This window comes from Anomaloglossus baeobatrachus, chromosome 7 (genome assembly GCF_048569485.1).
Source record: "Anomaloglossus baeobatrachus isolate aAnoBae1 chromosome 7, aAnoBae1.hap1, whole genome shotgun sequence".
Lineage (NCBI taxonomy): Eukaryota > Metazoa > Chordata > Amphibia > Anura > Aromobatidae > Anomaloglossus > Anomaloglossus baeobatrachus.
The window spans coordinates 68,777,320-68,804,830 of NC_134359.1; the positions used below are offsets into that span (position 1 = coordinate 68,777,320).

At 37.6% G+C, this 27,511-nt stretch overlaps 1 protein-coding gene across 5 annotated transcripts in view; it reads right to left on the reverse strand.

The window, feature by feature from the left end:
- The window catches only part of TTN (titin), a 312,175-nt gene that overhangs the window by 228,755 nt on the left and 55,909 nt on the right, over positions 1 to 27,511 (reverse strand). For 3 of the 5 annotated variants that reach the window (XM_075317394.1, XM_075317393.1, XM_075317391.1), the window contains exons 20-43: positions 27,055 to 27,299; positions 26,737 to 26,957; positions 26,440 to 26,604; positions 26,184 to 26,352; positions 24,401 to 26,079; positions 24,027 to 24,308; positions 23,064 to 23,330; positions 22,702 to 22,974; positions 22,350 to 22,613; positions 21,373 to 21,633; positions 21,003 to 21,263; positions 20,424 to 20,687; positions 20,073 to 20,333; positions 19,703 to 19,963; positions 18,311 to 18,571; positions 17,973 to 18,114; positions 17,667 to 17,832; positions 15,307 to 15,538; positions 14,859 to 15,143; positions 13,208 to 13,327; positions 11,638 to 11,826; positions 8,588 to 9,142; positions 6,879 to 7,400; positions 5,782 to 5,838 (exon numbers count right to left, since the gene is read on the reverse strand). In XM_075317394.1, coding sequence (XP_075173509.1) covers positions 5,782 to 5,838; positions 6,879 to 7,400; positions 8,588 to 9,142; positions 11,638 to 11,826; positions 13,208 to 13,327; positions 14,859 to 15,143; positions 15,307 to 15,538; positions 17,667 to 17,832; positions 17,973 to 18,114; positions 18,311 to 18,571; positions 19,703 to 19,963; positions 20,073 to 20,333; positions 20,424 to 20,687; positions 21,003 to 21,263; positions 21,373 to 21,633; positions 22,350 to 22,613; positions 22,702 to 22,974; positions 23,064 to 23,330; positions 24,027 to 24,308; positions 24,401 to 26,079; positions 26,184 to 26,352; positions 26,440 to 26,604; positions 26,737 to 26,957; positions 27,055 to 27,299 — 7,402 coding nt within the window. The remainder of the gene's footprint in view (positions 1 to 5,781; positions 5,839 to 6,878; positions 7,401 to 8,587; positions 9,143 to 11,637; positions 11,827 to 13,207; positions 13,328 to 14,858; positions 15,144 to 15,306; positions 15,539 to 17,666; positions 17,833 to 17,972; positions 18,115 to 18,310; positions 18,572 to 19,702; positions 19,964 to 20,072; positions 20,334 to 20,423; positions 20,688 to 21,002; positions 21,264 to 21,372; positions 21,634 to 22,349; positions 22,614 to 22,701; positions 22,975 to 23,063; positions 23,331 to 24,026; positions 24,309 to 24,400; positions 26,080 to 26,183; positions 26,353 to 26,439; positions 26,605 to 26,736; positions 26,958 to 27,054; positions 27,300 to 27,511) is intronic. The other 2 variants (XM_075317392.1, XM_075317390.1) reach the window with 1 other exon arrangement.

The window sequence follows — 27,511 nt, forward strand, 5'->3', positions numbered from 1 at the left end:
GACACTACACCCTGACTTTGTTCTGTAGTACTGTCCTTTGCGGCATCAAGCTTAATTTCAATTGTTTCATTGCTTTTAACATGTAAAACTGGAGATACGGATTCCTGGAGAACATTTTTATTTTCTGCAATAATAACAGAAAGTGTTGAATCTTGTTCTTCAGTTGATTGTGAAACAGCATCTCTTTCAACCTTTTCATCTTCTATTTTCTTAGCAAAACTATTTACAGTGTCTTCCAACTCTGTTCTTTCACTAACAATATCACTCTTGGTGATATTTGTAATATCTGCACTATCATAGATAGAAGGTTGTGGACTTTGGACTTTTACCTTTAAATCTATTTGTAAATTGCTTTGATTCTCAATAACTGTCTCAACAATGCTGTGTGTCAGATCATCATTGGCTTCTGTATTACATGCAATTAACGTTGATATTTCTTTGGGTTCTTTGAGATTAACATGGGAAACAACAGTTAGTGGCTCATTTTCAAAAATGGTCTTATCCTCTTTCTTGGAGTCTGTGATGCTTTGGTGCCATGTCAGCTGTGGTTCAGAATCCTCTGATATAATACATTCAAGAACAGGACAAGCCTCTTCTTTGTCATCTACATTAATTTCATTCTCTTGAATTGCTTCCTTTGCTTTACTGGAAACATCAAAACCAAAGGTAAACTTATGCTTGATTTTGTGTTTGTTATTAGTAGTAGGCTTTTTCTGTGGCAGTTCAACTGTTTGGAAGCTTTCTTCTAATTCTTCAAAATCAGGAACTGGAGTTGGTGCAGTAACTTTAATTTCCACAGGCAATGATAATGACATGTCAGCTTTGCGGGGAATTACATACCCAACCTGTGGGAGCTGAAGACTGAATCTATTATCATCTGCAAAAGACTTTCCTTCAGCATTAGCAAACAGTGATATAAGCTCCTCATCCTCACCTTCTGTGAAATGTTCAGATATAAGCATCTCACATTTCACTAAGGTTTTATCATCACTTTGGTCCTGATTTTCTCTACTGTTAACCTTAAGTTTGCCAAATGTTGTGTCCGTTCCATATTGGTTAAATATTACACATGTTATAGAACCAGCATTTTGAGGAAGAACTGCTAAGAATGTTAAAGCAGATTTTGTTTCTGTGGTAAGTATGACCACGTCTTCATTTCGGGGCACTTTGTCATTATTGTACCAAGAAACAGTTGGCTGAGGATACCCATTAAAATGACATGTAAAAGTGCATGAGTCACCTTCGAGTACTTCCTGAGATTCCACATCATGAGTAAACATAGGTGCACTTGGAAACATCTTCTTGTAATCAGCACTTTCAGAAATCTCAAAAGCATCATTAGGATGAACCCTACTAGACTCAATTTCCTTCAAAGCTGCCAATTCCAATTCCACATCTTTTTCCCCAGGTTCATCATACATATCACCAGGTAAAGTTTTTTCAACATTTAATTCAGGTAGAGTTTCTCTGTCTTCCTTAGATAGTGAAAATTCTGACTTTTCATATAACCTTTCAGAAAAAGTTTTGGCTTCAAAACTTTCTTTAACTTTTAAAGCAGTCACTTTATCTTGCTGATCAATTAGCCGTGTTTTTGAAAAATTTTGTTCACTCATTTTAGATGAATCCAATGATTCTAATTTTGTGTATTCATTTACTTCTGCAAGTTTAGTATCTTCAACCAAAGAGAAATCAGATGCTGGCGTTATTAAAGCATTCTCTTTTTCTTTCATTTTAGGAGATATTTGAGGAATGGTTTCCTCACTGCTGACTGCCTGCTGAAGTTGATCAGTAATTGAAGATGTCAGGTCAGATTCATGGGAACGTCTTGCTTTTTGTTGTACACCCACTTGGTTAATTTCAGTGAAATTGGCTAATTTTTGCTCATTCCTTTCATAATGTAATTGTTGACCATCTTGGGAATCTTTTCCAACAAGTAAGGAGTCCATCTCAGAATAATATTCTTGAACTTTTTCATCTATATTTCCAAACATTTCTTGAAAAGATTTTTCTTTTTGTTTCGTTTCAATCCAACTTTGCTTGCTTTCACTGTATTCTATTTTTTCTACGGATGACTCAATCAAATTTGATTTAGGCATTTCCTGCAAGACTTTGTAGACATCAGATTTTTCATACTCTGAATGTTCTGTCATTAGTGATTCCAACTCATCTTTTCCAACTTCAGTAGTGTTTATAAATGATGTACCCAAAGCATCTTCTGCATATCTTTGCTTACTTTGACTAGATAATTCCTTCTGGTTTTGATCCTGTTTGTAGTGTCTCTTAGCTGTTTCAGATTCTAGTATCTTTTCCTTCATGGTTACTTCATGTGCTGGTAAGCACATTAAGGTAGCTTCAGTAGGTTTTTGTAATATTTTTGATGTTACAGATTTGTTTATTTGAATTGCTTCTGGTATTACAAGAGCTGTAACTGGTTCATGCATTTGGACTGACCCTTTAACATCCAGATTTTTCTCTACTTTCTTCGATACATCACTCAATGTCAGTGGTGTTGCATCCTTTTCTGATATGTCTAAATGACTTTCAACAATAGAAAAAATAACCTCTTCATTCACTTCTTTACTTTTCTCATTGTCAATAAGTTCATGAACTTTCTCATGTTCATGTAGACTCAATTTTTCTTCTATAATATGTTGTGTGGAAATATATTCTGGTCTACTTTCAGACGATGACTGGAAAATTCTGGATTTTACAGGTGTATACATTTCAACTAGTTCAAATTTACTGTCTTTTATTTGTTTTTGGAAATCAACAGTGACATTTACTGGCTTACTGGAATTAATTTCCCCTAGAGACTTTTGTTTTTCTAAAACATCATCCACAAGTAACTGCTCTTTATGAACTTCTTCATGACAAGTTAATTTGCCTTCTTGACTAACATTTACAGATTTGGAGAGGTTACCAAATGCTTCCTTTTTCATATCTGTTTTATGCTCCACGTTTGGTGTATACTTTTCATCATATGTTCTAGATCTACTCTGTCCAATGGTTTGAGTCTTTTCTCGCAATTTCAGTTCACCAGGTAAAAAGGTATGTTCCATCCCATCTTTATTGTCTTTCGTTTCATAACTTTGTAGGCCTGGCGCATTCACAAACTTACTATATTTAAGATCTTTATCAGATATTTTGTCATGTTCTTCTTCAACCATATCTGGATAACTTTGATAAGTATTAGTAGCCTGAAATGGTCCTTGTCGTATTTTGGACCTGACGGGCTCATTCATTTGAATTCTTTCTTCAAATGATTCTGGTTCGTTTGTCATTTCATCTTTCTGTATTGGTTCCAGGAGTGGCTCAGCAGAGAAAGATTCTAATGTTGTTAAATCCTCAGGTTCTTTAAGTGGTTGTACAGGAAAGTTAATATTATCTTCAGGAATTTCGCCAGAAGCATCTGCCAAGGTATCTTGTATATCTGGAGTCTGAAAGAATTTAAATTCACTCTGACTGAATTTTTGTCCTGTGTAACGAACATAACTGATTTCTGAAAGATCTTGGAGTACTTTTGATTTAATGGGCTCATTGATTTGTACAGGCTCTGTCAACTCCAACGTACTGTCTATTTTTTCTGTTACATCGTTTGTAATCTTAGCTAAAACAATATCAGGACTTAATATTGATTCTGTAGCTCTTGTTTGTTCAATGTTGTCTTTCTGCTGATCATTCCCAATAATAATTTCATTAGAGGTGCTTTTACTAACTGTACTAACGCTATCATTATGAATTATCATAGTTTCATTTTCTGCACTTTTGAGCATAGATGATTCGAAGATGCCAGTTTCTTTTATTTCCTGTGCTACATTACTTATATTTGGTTCAATTATTTGAGGAATAGAGATGGGGAGCTTGTCCAGTCCCGGAATCTTTTTAAGCTCTCGTGGTACATCTAAAAATGAGCTCAGCTTATAGGTTTCCTTTTCAATGTGGAAACTTGTGTCACTCTGTAAAGACTCAAGGTCCATATCAGAGTACAAATCAGAAGAGTAAATTGAGCTTCTGCTTCCTCTTGCACGCTTGAGCTCTCGCAACTTTTCTAACTTTGCTTGTATTTCTTTGTCTAACAATTTATCACTTTCCAATTTTTTCCTCCGTTTCCTTTTGCTTTGAGTTTCATCGGAAATAATTTTTTCAAAGCTTATTGTTTTAACAATACCTCTTTTAGGGTATTGGTTTCGCATTATCTGAGTTTCCCGACGTTTATCATGGGGCGATCCAACACATTTAAGGTCAACTTTCAATTTGCATTCTCTCTTTTTCTGAACTAACGAATCAATACTTTCATGTGTTTTCTCAGAAAATCTTACAAAATCTAAGTATTTTGGATTCTGCTCTTCCTTCAGTGCTACCAACAGGGAAGCAGTACTCTCAGCTGAGCCCTCACTGTTTATAGCAAATATACGATAACTTCCAGAATCTCGATCTTCTACTTCTTTAATTAATAAACTGCAGAAATGAATGTGCATCTCACTTTCAGTTTTAAACACCCTACGTTTCTCTTTCCCAATTGGCTTATTGTTGTGAAACCATGAAATCGTTGGCACTGGGCAGGCCACCAGTTTACAACGGAAAACAGCAGGCTCGCCTTCTAACACAGATCGAAAAGTCAACTTTTGTGTGAAGGAAGGCTTAATGAACTCTGACCAAGAACCAATTGAAGATGTCCGACTTGCACATCTCTTAGAGGAAACAAGTCCATGATCCAAGTAGTCTTCTGTATCGGAAAAGGCCCCTCTTAGGTCTCTTCGCTTTTCATTCTCCTTGACCTCATTGAAGAAAATTTCTAAGGAAAAAATGAAATCTGTATTTTAAAAATAGTTCACCTTTTCAAGTATTTGAATTTAAATTACGTATATATTTTTCAACTACAATAATTATTTATGTTTAAATATTTAAATATTCATGCTACATAAAGTACAAATCCAGAAAAATATTCACTCACCATATTTGTTCGAATAAACGCAATGCCTTGTTCTTTTTTAAAGATTCTGATGCGAAAATCGTTCGCTGTTTGTTCTTTCTTCAAACTGTAGAAAGTTCTTCTTCAACAGACAGGTAAATCTCAACAAATTTTAGGTACTTTTTTTTATTCTGTGTGTGCACAGCTGTCCGAAAGTTTTAGTGAGTTTAAAATGTATTATTAAAATCTTACCTGACTTGCAGACAGCAGAATAAACGCCCTTTCTGATCCTTTTGAATGTGATTACATAATTTTTGAAAATAACAAGAAATCGCAACTATCCATAATATAGCTACATTTAAATGAGAAGGCGTTTATTCGAACTAATACAGCCGCATACTTAGAATGTTAAGCAGAAAACAGCAAGCAACAATGATAACGTACAGTACTAGATGCCATCTGCAAGCCATGTAAGGTTTTCAAATGCTTTGTTTTTTTTTTAAAAAAAAGCATCTTGACAATTATATTACTGTACACAGGTTTTTTTTACAGTCTTAGATATTTTTATTAATTCTTTTTCATGCAATGACGGAAAGCTGTAATAAAATTTTAAATGAAAAAATAAACTAATGTCACTGTAAAAACCCCAAAAGTTTTAAAAACTTTCATGCACTTTTCAAAATCATTGAAAATGTTGTTACACATATTCTATAAGTAAATCAATAATTTAGAACCCATTTTTTTTATTAATATACATTTAATAATATTACCTTGTCTTGATTGAAGTTCCACTTTGCGCTGTTTTTAGCATTTACACCACTGATTGAAATTTCATTAAAGATTTATAAGAATAAAATATTTTTGCGTACCTTTTACTTCGAGCTCTATCTGTTTCTCTATTTTCTCCTGCAGAACCTTATCCAGTGCTATAAGGAAAACAGAATATTAAGTTTGCAACCTCTTTTTATGTCTGGAGTTGATTTCTTAAAGAGGACCTATCACCGGGCCAAGAGCGTCCAGTTGTTGCTCTCATTTTATTCCTTCTTCTCACCTGATTATTCTATCTTTTTTTTTTAAATCGGTTCCAGATATAAGGGCGTTTTTAATTAGTGCTAATTTTTATGGTCTTTACCAAGTGGACGGTGCTCACTGGATTCACACGGAGCGCGTCTTCAGGCTGCCCTGCATTATTACCTGTAATGCTTATTGTAAGCAAAGCCCCCTGGGTTAAAGACCATAAAAGTAATACTGAATATAAAAAAACATATCTCTAGATATTATAGTATAGATAGTAGAATAAAAAAAAAAATCTGCATACTCGGGGTAGCATTGAAAAAAAATAAGAGCACACTGACCACTTTTGACCAAGCGATTGGCTCTTTTTAAGTGATAATATATACACAAGGATACATTTTAGACAAAGAATGAGCAAAATGCATTTTGAATAAAAATAAAGAGGTGAAGAATTTAACTTTTGAAGTAAATTAGTTGATTTTAAAAGCTCAGATTACAGCACATAAAAGTGATCAATAATCGACGCAAAAATATATTCTACTGACATGAAACGTTTAGAGCTGATGATAAAAAAAGTTGAATTAGCTCCCTTCCTCAAACATTTTTCTTTAATCAATTTTATACACAATGTAAAGGTTTAAAAGATTTAAAGAAAGGAAATTGAAATTCTGCAGATTATTAAGAGTTTTGCTCATTCCTGTCTAAGAGTTTAAGACAGAAAAATAAGCAAACTGAACATAAAGAAGCACATGCCGTAACGATCTAAAGATGTGAGCAAATGTGAAGTGAATGTGTGTGATCATGTGAATGGATATAGGTGAACATGCCTTGACATGCCTCAAATTTATTTGGAAATTATGAATCTATTGGTAAATGTATTTTGTAAATCATTGTTCGTTGCATACACTGATATGCAAGAATTTATATTTGGAAGGAACATGCAGTTGCCAACCTGTCACTCTCAGATGAGTGTTGCATTCGGCTTGTCCTGCAGCATTAACTATTTTGCAGGTGTAGATACCACTCTGCTTTGGAAGAACTTTCAGCAGCTTTAAGCTGCAGAGTGAACCATCATTTCTCAACAGACATGTGGCAGACTCATCAACCAGAAGCTTGTTGAAGAGCCATATAACACAAGGCGCAGGTATGCCCTTTATGACGCAAAAGAGGGAGACATCGGCGCCTTCCTTTACAAAAGTTTCAAGCTGCATTTGTTCAAGAAACAGTGGCACCATAGCACAAGAGTCTATTATTTCTTCGTAAGGTATGACATCCGGAAAATATTCTTTGCTTCTTTGTCTTTCGGGACCTTGTGGTCTTTGTGATGGAGTGATAGAAATGCTTGATGTTTTCACAGTGGTTTCCTGTTTTGCTTCGTAAGTACTCTTAATTTGAATTTCTTTGTGAGATTTATAACTTTTTTTATCTGATTCAGAGTCTATTTGTGCTACTGCCATGGTGGTGATTTCTTGTGCTAGGTGAGAATAAATTTTAGAAAATGTTAGTTGAGATGGCTTGGGAATACAGTGCATAATAGTACCACAAATTAGATCCTGTTAGATGATTATCTAAGTTGTTAATATTGTAAGTATTATATATAATTTATTGATGGTTCTTCTATTTTTATTGGTATGGTTAATATAGAAATAGTAGTAATAGCAGTAGTAGAAGTTAAATTAGCTGGAAAATTAATAACAGAGCAAGATATTTTTCCACAATATTATAACTTACTTATAGCTACTGTGGCTTTTGCAAGGAATATTAATTTCTAATTTTTGTTTGTATCTATACATTTAAAATTGACTGCGAAAAATTTCAATTTATTGCAGAAGCAATAATAAAATGTCTGCAATGTCATAAAACACAACAAACAACATTTGTATTATATAATGCAAAATATAATAATTAAAATTTTTTGGTCATATTGGCTTAAGGGTGCTTTACACGCTGCAACATCACTACCGATATATCTTCGGGGTCACGTCATTAGTGACGCACATCCGGCGCCGGGAGCGACATCGCAGCATGTGACACCAAGGAGCGACAATCAACGATCGCAAAATCGTACAAAAACAGTGATCATTGACACGTTGCTCCTTTCCTTAATATCATTGCTGCTGCAGGTATGATGTTGTTCGTCGTTCCTGCGGCAGCACACACACGGAAGGAGGTGGGCGGGATGTTACGTCCCGCTCATCTCCGCCCCTAGGCTTCTATTGGCCGGCCGCTTAGTGACGCCGCAGTGACGTCGCTATGACGCCGAACTCACCTCCCCCTTGAAGGAGGGATTGTTCGGCGGTCACAGCAACGTCGCTGACAAGGTATGTGTGTGACGCTGCCGTAGCGATAATGTTCGCTACGGCAGCGAGCACCAAATGTCGCACAAACGATGGGGGAGGGTGCTATCACACTTGACATTGCTAGCAATTGCTAGCGATGTCGCAGCGTGTAAAGCACCCTTTAGTATTAAGCATGTTAGAATTAAACATTGTTGTATAAAATCTTATATTATTTTAGTTTTATCGCTTTACGTTAATGTTGTTAGTTTGATATTTTATTTATGATTTATTTTAACAACTACAGAACCATCATTCTATTTCTTTTATTTTCAAAAATTGAAAAAGGAATCCCGCATCAAAATTAATCAAAATTAATAGCCACCTTCTACAGTTAGTACTGCAGCGCTTGTCTCTTCTCCGAAATCATTGTGTAAAGTGCAACTGTATGTGCCTTGATCTGTCAGCTGAACATTCTCTATGGTAAGCAACATGACATTTCCATTTTGGGAAGTTTTTACTCTTGTTGTGTCTTCTAGTGATTGGCCTTCATGTTTCCAAATGACTTGTAGATTGCCATCTTGCACTGCACAGATAAACTGGGCTACTTCTCCACATTTCACAGTCATATCGTGAAGCTGAAGTAGTATCTTTGGGGCATGACTTTTATTGTCCTTAATACCCGCTTTGGTGACCACTTCTGAACTACTTTGACTGATGGATCCTTTAAACTGTGCTTCTACTGTCTTCACAGATGATGCAGTTATGGAAGAACTTTCAGAAACACTTTCAAAAACCTGTACACCTTCTTTAGAGTTAATTCCTTGCACTGATTTAAATTCTTTTACATACACTGTGGCTTCTGACACTGACTGTGTGCTGACAGACTCTGTAATGCTTTTCGTAGAACTTGTAAAGCTTTGACTAACTACGGATTTCACTGTGTAATCAAGCGAAAAAAAAAAAAAGAAATTATCAACTAAATTGTCCAATATTCCTTACGATAAGAACAAATATGTTGATCAAGAAGACTTAAACATGACTTGAGACTAACGCATGCCAACTGCATGCTCTGTACAAAAAATTGACAAAAGATGAAGAACTGGAAATTCATGCTGACATAGAAGGTTGCATCTTCTTTCGTTGTCGCTTTCCAAATTTTGATTAAGATTGTTCTTTAATGATCCAAAGTAAGAGTGACACCTGTTTTACTATTGGATTAAAATAACTGGAATTGTTAGATAATTTAGCTATGGTTGGTTCAACTGATAATTTTGAAGTGAAATGATTGTCATGTCAGCAAACGAGAGTATGGTGGAGCAATGATTTAGACACTGTGACAGTCAGTGGAAAAGAGTGAATTTGTGTGACGTTAGTAATATATCTGCATATTGAGTGAAAAGTGTAAGAAGTGGATACTGTAAGAAAGGTGAAAAACTATTAGTAATAGTGCGATCATGTCATGTGTGAACTCAATGGGACAGTGGGGTTTTACCTTCAGTCACTGTTAGGGTGGCTGCGCAGGAGGCTTCACCAGCACTATTTTTTGCTTTGCAGGTATATTCACCAGCATTCTCTAGAAAGGCATCCACTATGATAAGTATAGCTGTGTTTGTAGATTCATCGAAATGAAAGACTATATTTTTGGATGGTAGAACTTTATTTTGGTTCTGAAACCAATGTATTTCTGGTTTGGGAAAACCAGAAACTCTTGCCACAAAGCGCACAGTTTCCCCACTGTTTACTGTATAGCTTGAAATAGGCTGGATGAAGATTGGACTATGAGCAACCAGCTCCCTCTTAAATGACTCAGAAGAAATAATCTGCTCTGGGGGAGGTGATGCAAAATCTGCAGGAAGTGTTTGCCCTGAAAAGAAGCATATTATTTATGTTTGAAACATTTAGCCATTAAACCTAAACATTGTTCCCTTAAATAAGTTTGTTCGGGCTTATAATAAAGAAAACCTATCCAAAGAATAGTTCATTAATATTAGATCGGTGGGCAACCATCATCAGCACCCTGACCAATCGGCTATTATTAGCTCGGAACAGCACACGTCCATTAAAGAGGACCAACCACCAGGATTTTCTTATATAAACTAAAGCCAGTGCTATACAGCCAATAGGATGATGATTCTATTCATACATTTAGTTGTGAGATCAGATGTATAGTTTCTAAAATATAGGCAAGTAAAGTTTGTGAAATGCACTGTTATTTGATGATGGGCGCTGCAGAATATCTAATAGGTGGGTCAAGTTTTGCTAGTTATTCCCACCCCTGACTGCCTTTCTGTCCTTCCTCCCCCCTGTTCTTCCTCTCCCTGTAATAACAGAGACAGGAGATGAAGAACAGGAAGACAGACAGGGTTGGGAATAACTAGCAAAACCCGACTCACCTATTAGTTATTCTGTAGCTGCTATCAATCAAATAACAGTCCATTTCACAAACTTTACTTGCCTGTATTTCATAAACTATGCATATGATCTCACAACTAAAGGTACGTTTAGAATCAGCATGATAGCACCAGTATAGCACTGGCTTTAATTTATATATGAAAAACCTGGTGGTTGTTCCTCTTTAAGTGGGTCTGAAATAAGAGCTGATCTGCAGTACCCGGCAGCGTCTATTACACATTGAATAGAGTTGTGCTGTTCAGCTCCGTTCAATGTTAAGAACAGCCAATCGGTGGCAATGCTGGGTATTGGACCCCAATGATCTGATATTGATGAACTATCATGAGGATTGGACATTAATAATATGTGCTCTGGTCACCTCTTAAATACTATAGTTATGCAGGGCTTAAAAAATCCAAAAACAAATATATTTTAATCCGATGATGGAGGATGCTCCTCTACTTCTTTGTGGCCATACAGAATAGGGCTAAGTATCAAACTGAGTCTATTGAAAGAATGACGAGGTTTAGTAAGTCAATCTTTCTTGCCAGATTTGCCAGTTTGGTCTGAATTCTCAATAGATATTTATATGGTAGACTGTGTCATGGCTGTCAAGTATGGAAAAGAAGAAAATGTTATTCTATATCAAATGCTATTCATGTTGGTGTTCTTTATTTTTTGGTGTTCTTAGTGTTTTGGTTTGTTTTATTGATTGTGCAAAATGCTTAACTATCTTTGTGACACAGAAAGACTGCACCTTTAGACTACGCAATGGTCAACAACATGGAAAAGAACAGACAGACAAAAAAAGCATAGCAAGATAACAAGAAGATGATAATATGACAATGAGAAATGATGGTTACACTGCTGTTCCATATTCACGACAAGAATATGTATGTTCCAGTAGCATCTAAATGGATTGTATTAGTGAATTTAATTGACAATGATGACAAAGACTATGTTAGCACCACTGTTAAATGGTCGATTTATATACAGTATATCTATATATATATTACACAACTGAGCCTGTAGAAGACATACCTTCAAGCCTGAGATTGGCAGTGCATGAGACTTGTCCAAGAGCATTGCTAGCAGAACAAGTATAGACGCCTGCATCTTCAGAGTAGGCCTCTGCTATTTCAAGTTGATAGGTGTCTTCGAATTGGGTCATTTTAAAGAAGCGTGATGGCTTGATCTCCTTGTCCTTGCAGAACCAGGAAACCTTCAGATCTGTACAAACCACAATAGTGTATATAACAATATTTGTATATACTCTGGAATACTCTGCCACAACACATCAGACTCTCGCCTACCTTGACAAGCTTCAAAAGGAACCTGAAGACCCACCTCTTCCGACAAGCCTACAACCTGCCGTAACCCTCAGTCTGATATAACGCCGCACAACCAGCTCTACCCTAACCTACTGTATGCTCACCTATCCCTTGTAGACTGTGAGCCCTCGCGGGCAGGGTCCTCTATCCTCCTGTACCAGTCTGTGCCTTGTATTGTTTATGATTATTGTACTTGGCCCTATTACGTATACCCCTTTCACATGTAAAGCGCCATGGAATTGATGGCGTTATAATAATAAATAATAATAATAATAATAATATTATATTAGTTTACATAAACCTCTCCTCCATATTTTTAAAGGGAACCTCTATTTACCTGCAGATATAGGGCTAATAGTGTTACAATGCTGTTACAATCCTCACTGAAAGAGTGGCTATGGGGGGAAATGAATTTATTTCCTCCGTGAAGCTGCCGCTTTTCAGTTATGGGGGTATGCACTGAGTGGGCACAGTAACCACTCACTGAACCATGAGCAGTGGCTGTAATCATGCCCTGACACTTTGTTTGACAGCTTGCTATAGAGTGCATCTGTGCAGCGCAAGCTATCAAAGTGCCAAGGTATGCTTACAATCACCGATTCTGTGAGCGGTGTTTGTAGTGTCTCCATGGATGCTCCCATGACTGAACGCAGGTGGCTCCATGGAGGAAACAACTTCCTTTTCTCCCCCAAATCTGCATTTTTATTAAGCATTGTGACACTATTTTTACCTGGAAATTAACCCTATACCTGCAGGTAAATAGCATTTTCAGAGGTGTAAGGTTCCTTTGCTGCCTATAGTAAATATATGAAAAAATGGGTCAATTTACTTTTTTAGCAACAAATAAGTTTTTAAAATCTCTGCTTGTTGTCTTTTAGTAAAAATCTTTAGCATTTATTTCTAGTGGATAACACTAATAATTATACTGCAACTGTAATTAGATGAGGATTTGTTTTGCTAACTGTAATGAGCTGAAGACAATAAAGGTTCCTATGGAAGGACAGTATGAAGGAATCGTAAAAATCTTAGTAAATGGATACAAGAAATATGTTGTAAAATTGTATGGCTTTACATTATGCAAATAATATTACATATAATAACCATTAACTAGTGAAATCAGAATACCTAAAATTTTCTCAGCTAATGTTACTATAACTTGTAGAGTGAGCACATTTTAAAAATGGGTGCTCAAGAAGGGTTCAAATCCATCAATAAATAAATAAGTCCCAAGTTCTGTTTTTACTTAATGTGACTTTGTACTGGTTGATGGTTAAACTAACCTGAGCCAGAGACACGACACTGGAAGATTGCTGACTGTCCTTCTGCAGTAATGGCATCACGGAGAGGTGTGATAATTTCAGGTGGGTAGGCTGGACCTTCCAAATCTGGTGACACCACTTCTATGATTCAAAAATAGAATGGATTATTACCCATAGTCATATCTAATCAATAACGTCTCAGCAACAGTTTTAGAATCTATAAAGATGCATCTTTCCTTTAAAGGAGTTGTCCAACCATAGGACAAACTCTCCTCATTTCCCATGTTTAGCCCCATTAAAATAAAAAAGCTTATACTCAGCACCCGTGCAGGTGCTGTTCCAGCTGTGACGGCGCTCGCGTTCCCGGAGCTCACCTGAGGTTGAGACGTGACACGCGCCCTGCTCCCTATCCGCTCCAGCTTCACTGTCCCCGCCTTTGGATCCGCTCCAGCTTCACTGTCCCCGCCTTTGGACATATACATAATCACAAGGAAGTGAATTGCACGCTCGCACTTCTTGATGATTACTCATAGGTCTGAAGGCAGGAAGAGATAAGCCGGCGGTGACTGCATGTGGGGCTCGCATGATGTCACAACCTCACATGAGCCCCGGGAATGCCAGCACTGACACTACTGATACGGCACTGACATTGGAGGTGACCATAAGCTTCAACCATGGGGAATGAGAAAGGGTTGTCAAGTCGTGAACAACCTCTTTAAGGGACTCTGTCAGCAGGTTTCTGCAATGAAGCCTGAAGATAGCATGCTGCTATTGTGAAAACAGACAGTTTAACCCTTCATTTGTTATCTCACAGTCTTTTTTTGTTTGCCTGCAATGTTAGCTTAAGCCTATTATCGTTATCATTAGTGGGTCTCAGCAGTGTGTGAGCTCTAGTAGAATTCTGAGACCTTCTGTGATCAGCAGCTTCTGTCTATGGAAATGTACACTGAAAGCCTGGTGTGGGCAGGGGCAACTATCCCAGCACTATTACATGCAAAATCTAAACTTTTTTACTGTGTCAGAACAGCTGCACACAGAAATATAAGTGGTACATCGTTCAACTCAGGGCCACCTTGGCCTACATAATGCTACCCTCAGATGAGGTAGCAAAAATCTGCTGATAGATTCCCTTTAAAGTGACACAACCATGTTTATAGTTGAGAACATAAAAGGACTAATCTGATTTATCTGATTTAAAACAAATGTTTAACAAGCTTTCCTGAAATGTGGTTTTGGTCTTTTATATTTAAACCTGATGAGACTGATGTACTTGGTTTGAAAATATATGTAGACATTACTGCATCATCCAGTCTGAAAATGTATCTGTCAAATATTGAAATGACTATTTCAAGAGTCCAGCCTACAGCTGATTACAATATCAGAAATTATCCGATTATTCTGACATGGGTTTTCAAACAAAATACACCTGCCTCTTCTGCTGGTCTAATAGACATATTTATTATTGTACACAGGTTGTATTGTGAAATCAGGTGACAGATCCATTTTAACAAACTACAATACCAAATTACAACACTAGTTGGAGACACATACACCTAAACCATAACCCTTGCAAAATCATGTTTTTTTCAAAGATGGTAATCTCCCACCCTCATCTAAGGACATATTATAAGGTAAGGTAGGAGACATCCGTTAATGTGAAAGAACCACTTACCTTCGACAGTAAGTGATGCAGATGTGCTGGCCATTCCAGAGTCATTGCTTGCTTCACAGGTGTACAAGGCAGCATCTTCAGGGAAGGCTTCAATGAGCAATAAGGTATATTCCTGCCCATCATGAAGGAACTTGCACTTGAAACCAGCAGAAAGTTTTGTTGAGTCTTTAAACCAGGCTACTGTTGGCTGTGGCTTGCCGGTCACTGCGGTGCAGAAGCGTGCAGGTTTTCCAGATTCCACATGCACTGGTTCAAGTTTCTTTATTACAATTGGAGGTTCTGGAGCTGTTGGAAAATCAACATCAGTGTTTAGTTACGTGAGAAGTATTCTTAGTTCCTAATGTGAAGATGTAGCAATCTTCTATATTTTACAAAACTGAGCACTTTAAAGAGTAATTTGCATAAAGAAGTTACAAGTTGTCCAAAATCTTTATGTTTCGTCACCTACCGTTTACATAAAGAGTGGCAGTGCTTCTGTTTTTGCCGGCTGTAAAGGTATATTCTCCTGCGTCGCTCATTGTAGTTTCTGTGATGCACATGCGATGCACACGTCTTTCCACAATGTACTCGTATCGCTCTTCAATTTGGAAATTGAGCTCAATACCATCCTTATGCCAATGAGCATCAACATCGTCCTCATTGACTTCAAATTCGACCACGGCTCTTTGTCTCTCAACAGCCTAGAAAATGAAAAAAGTACTGTTACTGATATGATCATTTTATTAGGAAATTTTAATTAAAAATTATATTTTCACATTCAAATTGTCTCTCCAGTAAAGGAGACAAACTCTAGCACAGCGCCACCTATTGGAAGTAGCGATCCTAAAAGTCACAAGTGGATTTTCGACAATCCTTTGCAATATGACTCAGGATATATAAGCCAGATCAGAATCCCAATTTGCAGACACGGTGTTTCGGGGTGCTTGCCCCTCGTCAGTGCAAAGTATGGGGGTGTCTGATCTGGCTCATGAGAAAGCTATGTGGGGACCACGGGGGAACACTATTCTCCTTAAGGAGACTTTGCAAGCCAGTCTGGCTGCCAGGTAAGGGGACTTATAGCTGCAATGCCCCTAAAATTCCACGGGGGAACACTATTCTCCTTAAGGAGACTTTGCAAGCCAGTCTGGCTGCCAGGTAAGGGGACTTATAGCTGCAATGCCCCTCTGGGAAATATTCAAATTGTCTCTCCAGTAAAGGAGACAAACTCTAGCACAGCGCCACCTATTGGAAGTAGCGATCCTAAAAGTCACAAGTGGATTTTCGACAATCCTTTGCAATATGACTCAGGATATATAAGCCAGATCAGAATCCCAATTTGCAGACACGGTGTTTCGGGGTGCTTGCCCCTCGTCAGTGCAAAGTATGGGGGTGTCTGATCTGGCTCATGAGAAAGCTATGTGGGGACCACGGGGGAACACTATTCTCCTTAAGGAGACTTTGCAAGCCAGTCTGGCTGCCAGGTAAGGGGACTTATAGCTGCAATGCCCCTAAAATTCCACGGGGGAACACTATTCTCCTTAAGGAGACTTTGCAAGCCAGTCTGGCTGCCAGGTAAGGGGACTTATAGCTGCAATGCCCCTCTGGGAAATATTCAAATTGTCTCTCCAGTAAAGGAGACAAACTCTAGCACAGCGCCACCTATTGGAAGTAGCGATCCTAAAAGTCACAAGTGGATTTTCGACAATCCTTTGCAATATGACTCAGGATATATAAGCCAGATCAGAATCCCAATTTGCAGACACGGTGTTTCGGGGTGCTTGCCCCTCGTCAGTGCAAAGTATGGGGGTGTCTGATCTGGCTCATGAGAAAGCTATGTGGGGACCACGGGGGAACACTATTCTCCTTAAGGAGACTTTGCAAGCCAGTCTGGCTGCCAGGTAAGGGGACTTATAGCTGCAATGCCCCTAAAATTCCACGGGGGAACACTATGCTTATTTTCACATTAGCATTTCAGCTAATCTGTGCTCATTTAGTAGTAAAAATATGGGCACTCTTTATTATTGCATTTGTGCTTCTTTGGCTAATTTTTGGTGTTTTTAGTCTGTTTTTAAGTTGCATCTTTTTTAACTCAATTTTATATGTATTCCCTATTTTTTTATTTTTTTTTTTACCAATGTGGGGGTGTTTTTTATTTTCCGAATGTCTGTGGCCGACTCATGACTTGCAACTTTAAAAAATGGTGTAAATGTACTTTAAGCCTCCCCCCTTCTAGAATGATTTTTATACATGTCTTTAATTTTTGCAGAAGTTTTGCAACATTTTAGCAGAAAATGCAAATAAAGATGCAAAAGGCAAAAAATAAAGAATATTTTTGATTTTCCATAAAATTCATGCAAATTGTCTCTTCAGGGAGGAAGTAGACAAACTCTAGTGCTACCTGTTGGAGGTAGCAATCCTAAAAGTCAAAAGTGACCCTTTAACAAACCTTGTCATATGACTTAGGATTTATGCCACATCAGAACCTCAATTTGCAGACAAAGTGTTTTGGGATGGTTGTCCCTCGTCAGTGCAAAGTATGAGATCTGATCTGGATGCATGAGAGGCTAAGACGGGGTCTAAGGGGAAACCTATTCTCCTTGCAGAGACTGACACACCATTCCAGCATAAAATTGATGAAACACGTGCTCTGGTTTGAAGAATTTGTTGTGAAAAACAACATAATCTATAAGTTACTAAAAGTGTCAAAAGAAGCCTCAAATAATGAATTGGGCCCTAGATTTCCTCCAAATTTGATAATATATTCTTTAATTAACCTAAGAATTTAAACTTGTGTAAAATTTACAAACTTATCATTTTCAGAATAAGTACCTCAATCTTTTTATGAGGACATATGATACGGACATCCCGGCCTTCTACATGTAAGTTCGCTGTGGACATGTTACCACCAGCAACTACAGAGTACTGCCCAGCATCGGACATGCGAGCGGAAGGAATCACAAGGCGGTGAACATATCTCTCACTCTGAATTTTAATCCTAAATTGAAAAACAAAACAAAGGAATATATATTAAATATTGAGTAATGTTTTCAGGCACATAAAAAGATGTTTCTAAAGCTCCGGTGACATAGACGTCATGGCTTCCTCTCATAGAGCCAAATCCAGAAGCTTCCGTACCTCTCAGTGATTTGCAATTCTTGACCATCCTTCATCCACTGTACGATCAAATCAGGTTCAGAGATTTCACATTCAAATGTTGCTCTTTTCTTTTCAACCACTTTAATTTCTTTGATCTGTTTCCTGAATTCTATGTGACGCGCTAAAATAAATCAATGCAATACATGTAATACACATCCAAGATGTCTATATTTACAGTGTTGTAATTTGTATGCCAGAAAGGAGGCATAAGAAAAAAATTCCCATTATTGTTTTTTATTTACTTTTTCTTATACAGATTTAAAAAAAAACCTACATAGAAAAAAACAAAAAGATTTTTGAATGAACAAAAATCTTACCTTCAACATATAAGTTAGCTTTAGATACGGCATTTCCAGCAACAAAACTGTATTCTGCGGCATCACCAAAGTGGACATTTCGGATGGTAAGAGAATGGGTCTGTTGTTTGGCTTTTATCTGGCTTCGTTCTGTAGATTTGATTTCAACACCATTTTTCAGCCATTTAAAAGTGATGCCTTCATGATTGACAGTCACTTCAAAGGTAATGGTGTCTTTCTCTTCGGCATTGATATCTTTTAACATGGAAGTAATCAGGACAGCTGGAAAAAAAATGCATATTGTTTTACAATCAAAATTCTGATCAACTGTAATGTGTCTGTTTAGGAACGGACACAGATACAAGAGGGCCCCTGGGCAAGAACAGTATGTGGGCCCTTAGCAATCCAATAGCCAATCTTAGGCCTCGGTTCCACTAGCTCAGAGCTTCCAATGCAAGACCATCGGAAGCGATATGTTAATGACCCTCTGCTGCGAGCGTGAGCCAAGAGTCATGTGACTGTGATCCGATCTTGCAATCAGATCACAGCTGTGGAAAAGAGGGAGGAAGCACTTGCTTCACCTACTTCGTGGCCTGTCTCAGTGACATGCGGGTGCAGTGCAATTTTTCACACTCACCTATAGACTTGTATGGGTGTGTGTGATCTGAGACTCGCTGCCAAATGCAACATGCTGCGATTAATTTCTCATGACGATAAGGCATGAGAAATCAATCTCAGATGGACACTGCCCCATAGTTTTACACTGGTGCGAGTACAATGCGATGTTTTATCGGATTGCACTCGTCTATGTAAAACGCAAGTGGAACCGAAGACTTAAGAACATGATCACATTCTTGATCATAGTGGTTCTCCTCAGTATATCAATCACAGCTCAGAATGTAAAGCCTAGAATCATTAAAGTTGCTAAATACAATCAATTTTGAAAAGTGCTCGCTCCTCCGGATACAGATATTATCTCCTTAAAACCTGTATGTTCCCTGGCTGCCCAAGGATGCCCTAAGGCTACCGATATATACAGGGTCTGTCCAGCATTTTTATACATGATATGTATATATTTGAATATATATATATATCTATATTAAAAATAGATAGCTAGATAGTGCTATTAGGTCAAGTTATGATTTTTGAATGTGCGGTCCATGTCTTTCTCTACAGCTATGACATGTATATATATATATACACATATATATATACATCTATGACATGTATATGTATATATATATACACATATATATATACATGTCACATTACACATATAGAATGCATAGAGTATATGTATATAATGTATATATAGTGTAAATATAATGTATGTATACATATATATATATATATATACATTTATATATATATCTCATGTTGACAATAGGGATCTAATTGTTGAAGTATACATACGTTTCACAGTTAGAGTGGCGCTGACTTTGTCATTTCCACAGACGAATGTGTATTCAGCAGAATCTTCGCTGCTTGTATTCATGATAATCAGCTGGTGCAGTTTTCCCTGAACTACAATCTTGAACTTTTCGCTCATTTCAATTTCCACTCCATTCTTTAGCCATACAGATGGCACGTTGAAGTGGGACACCTCACACTGGAATGAGGCTGTTTTAGTTTCAGGGACTTCAATGTTCTTCATGGTCTTTGTAATATGTAAACCTAAGAAAGACGAGAAATCAGAAATGTATCACCCAACAGTTCTTCATAAGCAACAGACAATAAAACATGGAAGAGGAAGACGACAGCCAAAATTAGGAATTTCCCTTACTTTCCACAAACAGCTTGACTCTGCACTCAAGTTGTCCAACTACAGCTGTGTATTCGCCGGCGTCAGCAGGAGTTGCATTTTGTAAGACCAGCTTATGAACTTTGCGATCTGATACTATCTTATGCTTGTCGCTTGGTTTCAGCTCCACATCTTTAAAGAGCCATTTGACTGGAACAGTGTCATGAGACACGCTGAGTTCAAATGATGCTGGGGTATTTTCCAGAGCAGTCACATCCTTGGGTTTCTTAATAATTTTCACAGCTATAAAAATAAAAATAAAATAATAACATATTAATATAGCTGTCAAAGATATAACTTTTGAGACATTCATAACCAGTGTGGATAACTTACTCTCAACATGGAGTCGGGCATTAGCACCAATCTTTCCAAGCTTGAAGCTGTAAACGGACTCATCTGGAACAATACAGTTCTTGACTTTCAAGGTGTGAACTAATCCATCTACTGTGATTTCATACTTGTCATTGGATTCCAGCTCCACGCCATTTTTGATCCACTGGGCTCCTTTCACATCGGGATGAGTAAGTTCCACACTGAAAATAGCATCTTGTGTCTCCGTAACAGTTTGGTTCTTCAGAGTCTTCTTTATCTTAACGGCTAAAAAAAGAATATAATCACAATGTAATAATCACCACGCAACACTGTATTCCATATTGTTAACATTTACTAATTGTAGGTAAAATAAGGAAGAACTGGCATTGTTTGGGAAACAAATGAGTTATTTGTTTTTGCTACAGCACTAAAAATCTATGGGAAAATGTCCTATGTATATTATCGAGGTTTTGGAAACCCATTTACATGATATGGATATGCGCTATTTCTAGACCTGTCGTATAAACGCATCATGTGAATCCTTATGCACTCAATATTTCATATTAAGTAGATATGTTATATGAATACTGGACAACTAACCTTCAACTTTGAGTTTTGCAGATGTTTTTGATGTTGCAACTTGAAAGGTATATTCTCCAATATCTTCAAGTTTGCTGATGGGAATTATCAGTTGTCTCTTGGAACCAACTGATTCACTTTTTATGCTGTCGCTGAAGTTAATTTGTTTTCCTTCCCTTAGCCACTCTCCTTTGGAGCCTGGATTAGCTACTTCACACTCTAATACTGCTTTCTGGGATTCGGCAACCGTGAGATCCACAAGTGGCTTGCTGATAGCGCCACCTAAAACGATGGAAAAAAATGAACATGTTAAGAAAACATTTAGTGGAACTTCCAGTAAAATAATGGAATTTTCCAAATGTTTTTAAGGTTTAATGGATCTGTGACATACCTGACACTGTAATTTTTCCACTGGTTTGCTGTTCCCCAGCAAAGAATGTGTACTGTCCTTCTTCATCCTTCATCATATCAATAATTGTAAGTGTGTATATCTTGCCCTTGGATTCGATCTTGTACTTGGGACTTGGCTTAAGCTCTTCATTTTTGAAAAGCCATAAGGCGTCAATTCCAGCATGGGATAATTCAACCTCCAAGGTCACATTCTGTGTCTCTGTGCAAGTTCTGTCACTCAGACCTTTTATTATTGTGATTTCTGCAAGATAAAAAATAATATTGTAAATTGATATTGGTGCTTAATGCTTTATGAAAGCTGTCCAAAAATAAATTACAATGTCCAGCCATACAATATCTATTAAAGAGGACCAACCACCAGGATTTTCATATGTAAACTAAAAGCAGTGCTATTACTGGCACTATCATGCTGATTCTATACATACCTTTAGTTGTGAGATCGGATGTATAGTTTTTGAAATATAGGCAAGTAAAGTTTGTGAAATGCACTGTTATTTGATAGGTGCAAGGGAATATCTAATAGGTGTGTCGCGTTTTGCTAGTTATTCCCGCCCCTGTCTGCCTGCCTGTCCTTCCTCCTCCTGTCTCTGTTATTACAAGAGGAGGAAGGACAGGGGGGAGGAAGCACAGGCAGGCAGAAAGGGGCAAGAATAACTAGCAAAACCCGGCCCACCGATTAGATATTCGATTGCACATTTCATCAAATAATAGTGTATTTCACAAACTTTACTTGCCTATATTTCATAAAATATACATTTAATCTCACAAATAAAGGTATGTATAGAATCAGCATGATAGTGCCGGTATAGCACTGGCTTTAGTTTATATATGAAAATCCTGTTGGTTGGTCCTCTTTAATAGATATTGTATGGCTGGACATTGTAATTTTTTTGTAAAGTATGAATAATTGCCAATTTGCACTCAAAACTCATATATAATAAAAATACTAATACTTACTTTCCACGGTAAGTTTGCAGGTGGATTCCACTTTACCAATCATAAGTTTGACTTGTCCTTCATCAGAAGCGTGGGTTCTTGAATATACCAGCCTTTGTTTGGCACCTTTGGCAATTGCTTGAACTCGGTCATCAAGTTTAATTGGATGATCATTGATTGACCATTTGGAAGAAGCCATATCGGGAACTGACACCTTACATTCAAGGACAGCCTTTGTTCCTTCAATAGCGTGGACATCTTTTAGAGGTATGACAATCTCAACACCTGCAAAAAGTAAATATAATAGGTATTACAAGGCTTATATTTTCCATTTGACTAATAAAGAAACAGACTAATATATATTAAGACTCACTGTAAACAGACAATTGTCCAGATGTGGAGAGATCCAGCTCTGGAACACTAAAGGTGTATTTTCCGATATCATCTGAAGTAGCATCTTCAATAAGTAGCATGTGTGACTGTTTGTCAATTACAATATGTATACGATCACTGGGCTGGATCTCTACTCCATTTTTCAACCAGACTCCTTCAGCATTTTCAAGAGATACTTTTACTTCCAGTTGAGCAATGTCCCCCTCGCATACTTTCTGATCGGAAAGACCTTGTATGATTGAAATAGGGCGAGCTGTAAAAAAAAATGTAAAAATTACAGTAAGATATCTATAATAAAGCGAAAAAGAAGTAATTTTCACAAAAGTAAGGCAATACACTTACGTTTCACTTTCATCTGTGCAGTGGTCTTTTTCCCAGCAACCACAAAGCTGTACTCTCCTTGATCTTCTTTTGTGACGTCTTTAATTGTAAGAACTTGGCGCCCTCTGCGGGACGTAGGAACATATTTGCTACTAGGTGTTATCTCTGTATCACCGTGGTACCATTTACCCTCGATGTCTTCAAGAGAAATAGCACACTCAAGCTCTCCAGTTTGCGTTTCTGGAACTTCAATGTCCTCAAGATTTTTGGTAAACTCAACAGGAGTACCTATAATAGAGATAGGTTTTTAAGATTATATGAAGAACATGTAATACTCTAGGTCCTCAATCTAAGAAGAAAAATATGAAAGGGTTTGTTTTGTACAAAGTTCCAACCATCATAAAAAAACATAGTGTACATAAAGCTGCGTGACATAATCTTCCCGGGTAGTGAACTTATCATGTAAAAAATTTGTGTTCGCTACACGACTTTAAGATGCTATATACCTGCAGATTAATAGTGTTTGGGATGTGACAGGTTTCCTTTAAGTAAAGAGATCAGTTTGGGGGGATAAAAGTAAATGGGGATAAAATGAAGACAAGTTGGATTAAGGGGTTTGAAAAAAATGCCTAAAAAAATAAAATTGTAGACGTTGGGAATCTGTCTGTGGTTGTGCATTCCAGAGGACTGGTGCAGCATGAGCAAAGTTTTGGAGATGGCAATTGGAGGTTTGGGTTATGAATGATGTTCATCTTAGATTGTTGGCAAATTGCAGAACCCCTGTGGGGTGGTGGATAGAAATGAAGGAGGAGATATACCTTAAGATGACGTTGTAGGTGACAATTAAGATTGTATTCAAAAGTGGATGGGCAACGAGTGCAGTGCTGAACAGGTTGAAGAGGTTATCACATAGTACATTAAGAATACACAAAATTTTTGTTTTGATCAACAGTCTTTTTTTCCTATGAAGGTTGAAGCTCTTACCTTCAACAATAAGTTTAGCGGTTGTCTTTACAGACTCGTCATCTTTAAGAACACATGAGTATTCCTCAGCATCTGACATTTCGATTACAAACACCGAAAGGAAATGGATCTTTCTTTCTGAATGCATTCTGTACTTATCACCAGAGAAAACTTCTACACCATTTTTGAACCATTTCACTTTCACAAATGGCTCTGATGTTTCACACTCGAAGGTTGCCATAGTGTCTTTTTCCTTTGCCGTCAGATCTTGTAATGCTTGTGTAAATGTGATTAACAGTTTGCCTACAAGGGAAAGAACAAAAATACATAATGTCAGAGAAATATAAAATACCACTTTACGTCGATGGATGAATTGTCGATTAGAGATGTCCCACCTTGCACAAGTAAAAATGCGTGACTTGACGTTTCACCGGCCACATTGACGGCTTTTACCATGATGCTGGCAGAATCTTCAGCAACAACATCTCTGATCACCAGCTCACAGACGTTATCTTCTGGCCAGTACCAATAGATGCGCTCTGATCTTTCAACTTTAACACCATTTTTAAACCACTGGCATTCAGGATCTGGCTTTCCTACAACACGGACACGGAAATGAGCTTCTGCTCCCTGAGCAACTGTTTGACTCTGGATTCTTTCGAATATCTTGGGAGCTTCCATGCTTGGGGATAGCTCAATCCTGTCTGGTTTGAAGGTTGGGATAGTAATTTTGCCTTCAGCTTCAAGTGCTTTCTTTTCTTCTTCTGTTAGTTCTTTGGTTACATGAAGAAGATCATCTTTTGTCTTTTTAAGCATGTCCTCGTATGCTTCATCTTTTCTGCGTGATTTCAGTTCAACAGCAGTAATAGCTTCATAGTATCCTTCTTCTGTCCTGCGCTTAAATTTGCTGCGGAGTTCTTCTGATTCTTCAGAGATTTTGTCATGAGTAATTCTTTCAGTCCTCTTTAGTTTTACAAATTCTTTTCCTCCTGCTTCAATTTTCTTAACTTCAAAAGGAAGTTTTCCTGATTCAGCTGGAGGAGCTGCAACTTTTGGCTCTTGTGTTCTCCTAAGCACAGACCTAAAATCTTCTTTTTGCTCAATCTCTAGTTTTACTGAATGATCAACTATACCCTCAGGGTTTTCTGCTGTAACTTTAACATCACCAGAATCATAAGATTTGCAGTCGACAATTTCAAGGTAATAGATACCATCGTAGCGAAGTCTGAATCTTTTGCTTTTACGAATAAGCTGTCCATTAAGATACCAATTTACTTTTGGTTGTGGATATCCAGTAACACGGCACCGGAATCTTGCTATTTCTCCTTCATAAACTCTTGCGGGTTCAGGGAACAAAACAATTTCTGGTTTTTGCTTTTCTTTTGCGTCTTCTGTTACGCCTGCAAGGGCACCTTCATGTGCCAGCCTTTCCAGCTCTTCAATTCTTTGCATACCTCGTCTGCCTTCAGGGAGCTGAGTTTCCTCTACAAGGCTCTTCTCGTCTTTCACAATTAAGGTGGCTGATGTATGGTCTGTTCCATATTTATTAGTTGCCCTGCAAGTGATAACACCACTGTCTCTGGGATAGGCTACTTCGAAATCAAGACTACAGTAACCAAACTCATTCACCATTCGGAGCCTGTTGGCTGCAGCTAATGGCTTTCCATCATGAAGCCATTCAACTACCATTGTTGGATCTCCGATTGGTGTAAGACGACATTCAAAGTGTGAAGGCCCAAAGCGCTTGAGCCTTACTGAGGTCAGCTTCTTTTTAAAGGATGGTTTTTGCTGCTTCTCCTTATCATACAGGTCTCCTTCTTCCCATTGTTCCTGTCCATAACGCAGATGTAAAGGCTCCAGCTCTGGAGCTGCAATTTCTTTAGCCTTGTATGTTCCCTTTGGAATAATAAGTTTTCTCTCTGGTTCAGGCTCAGTAAATTCAACTTCAACATTTACTTTGCATCTAGTAGTGTCACGTCCGGCTTTATTAATGGCAGTGGCAGTATACCATGCGGCGTCATTGCCAACTGTAGACTGAATTTTAAGTGCTGCTTGTCCTTTGTTTCCTTCAATTCTGTATAAAAAAACAAACAAAAACATTTTATATCAATGTCAGAAATAAATATTGGAAATTCATGTAACATGGGTTAAGAAATGTAAAGTATATGATATACTCACAATATGTTTGGAAATTTATGAGCAGCTATGATGTCGCTGTTCTTTAGCCACACAATATCAGGATTGGGGTTGCCTACAGCTTTCACAGCCATTTCCAGTTTATTGCCTTCTTTGACGCTGACATTTTTAAGTTTTTCCACAAACTGTGGTCTTTGTAAGTGTTCCTTTGCTGCAGAGAAAAGCCACAATCTCAGATGAAACTACAGTGCTAATAGCAAACACATCAGAAAAGAGAAATAAAGCAGAAATATTGTACCTTCTACAGTTAATGTCATTGATACTGTGGTTTTGCCGGCTCTGTTCTGAGCAATGACAGTCCATTCTCCAGAATCAGTTGGCATGGCTGGGACTATGATAAGTGACTGAGTTCCATCTTCCTTGACAACAATTTTATGTGTGTAGTCATTGACAATTTGTTGACCTAAAATATATAAAATAACATAAGTTTTATTTTATAATAGTAAGGGGATAAAAGTAATAGAATATGAACAATACCGTAATGTACACTACTAATGTTTCTATAAACGTAATACAAAGTTTTGAAAATAGTTACCGTTGTGGAACCAATATGTTTCAGGCATTGGTCTTCCAACAACTTTCAAGTCAAATCTTGCCGTTTGACCTTCAGAACATTTGAAAGATGCAGGTTTCAAGACGAAGACTGGTTTATATAATCTCTCCAACTGGGACTCATCGGTTTCATCCAGTCGGCGAGCAGGGGAACGTGCAGGAGAACGTGCAGGAGAGCGGCTTGGCGACCTTGGAGATACAGACCTATAATAATACAAATTGGATATAAGTTATACCAGATAGAAATAATGCATATGAAGCATAATTTCAATGTGAAAATATATGTGAAAAAGTACAATACCTTATCCTCTTCACAGCATCTGGGGCTGGCATATAAGCTGGAACTCCAGTTGGAGCCGCTGGTTCTACATACAGCTTTCCTGAGCAAATCGCATTTCCTTTAAAATTGCTGGCCAAAGCGGTGTAAATTCCCTCATCTTCAGTCAATAGAATAGGAATGCGAAGGCTGGCCCTTCCGTCCGGTAGGGTTTCCATTTGGTAGCGTCCTCCCTGTTTAATGCGTTTACCATCCTTAAACCATGCAATCTGCAATACATAGAAAGTAAAAATTAATAACATATTATTGGTGAAGGACTATTGTAACCCCAATGATCCTGAACAAACATCAAAGTCACAAATTTTGCATTAAAAATTTGGCTTTTAACTTAGTAAGACATCACGATGTTCTATCATGACATTTCAAAATTAAAGAGAACCTGTCAGGTGCAATATACACCCAGAACCAGAAGCAGTTCTGG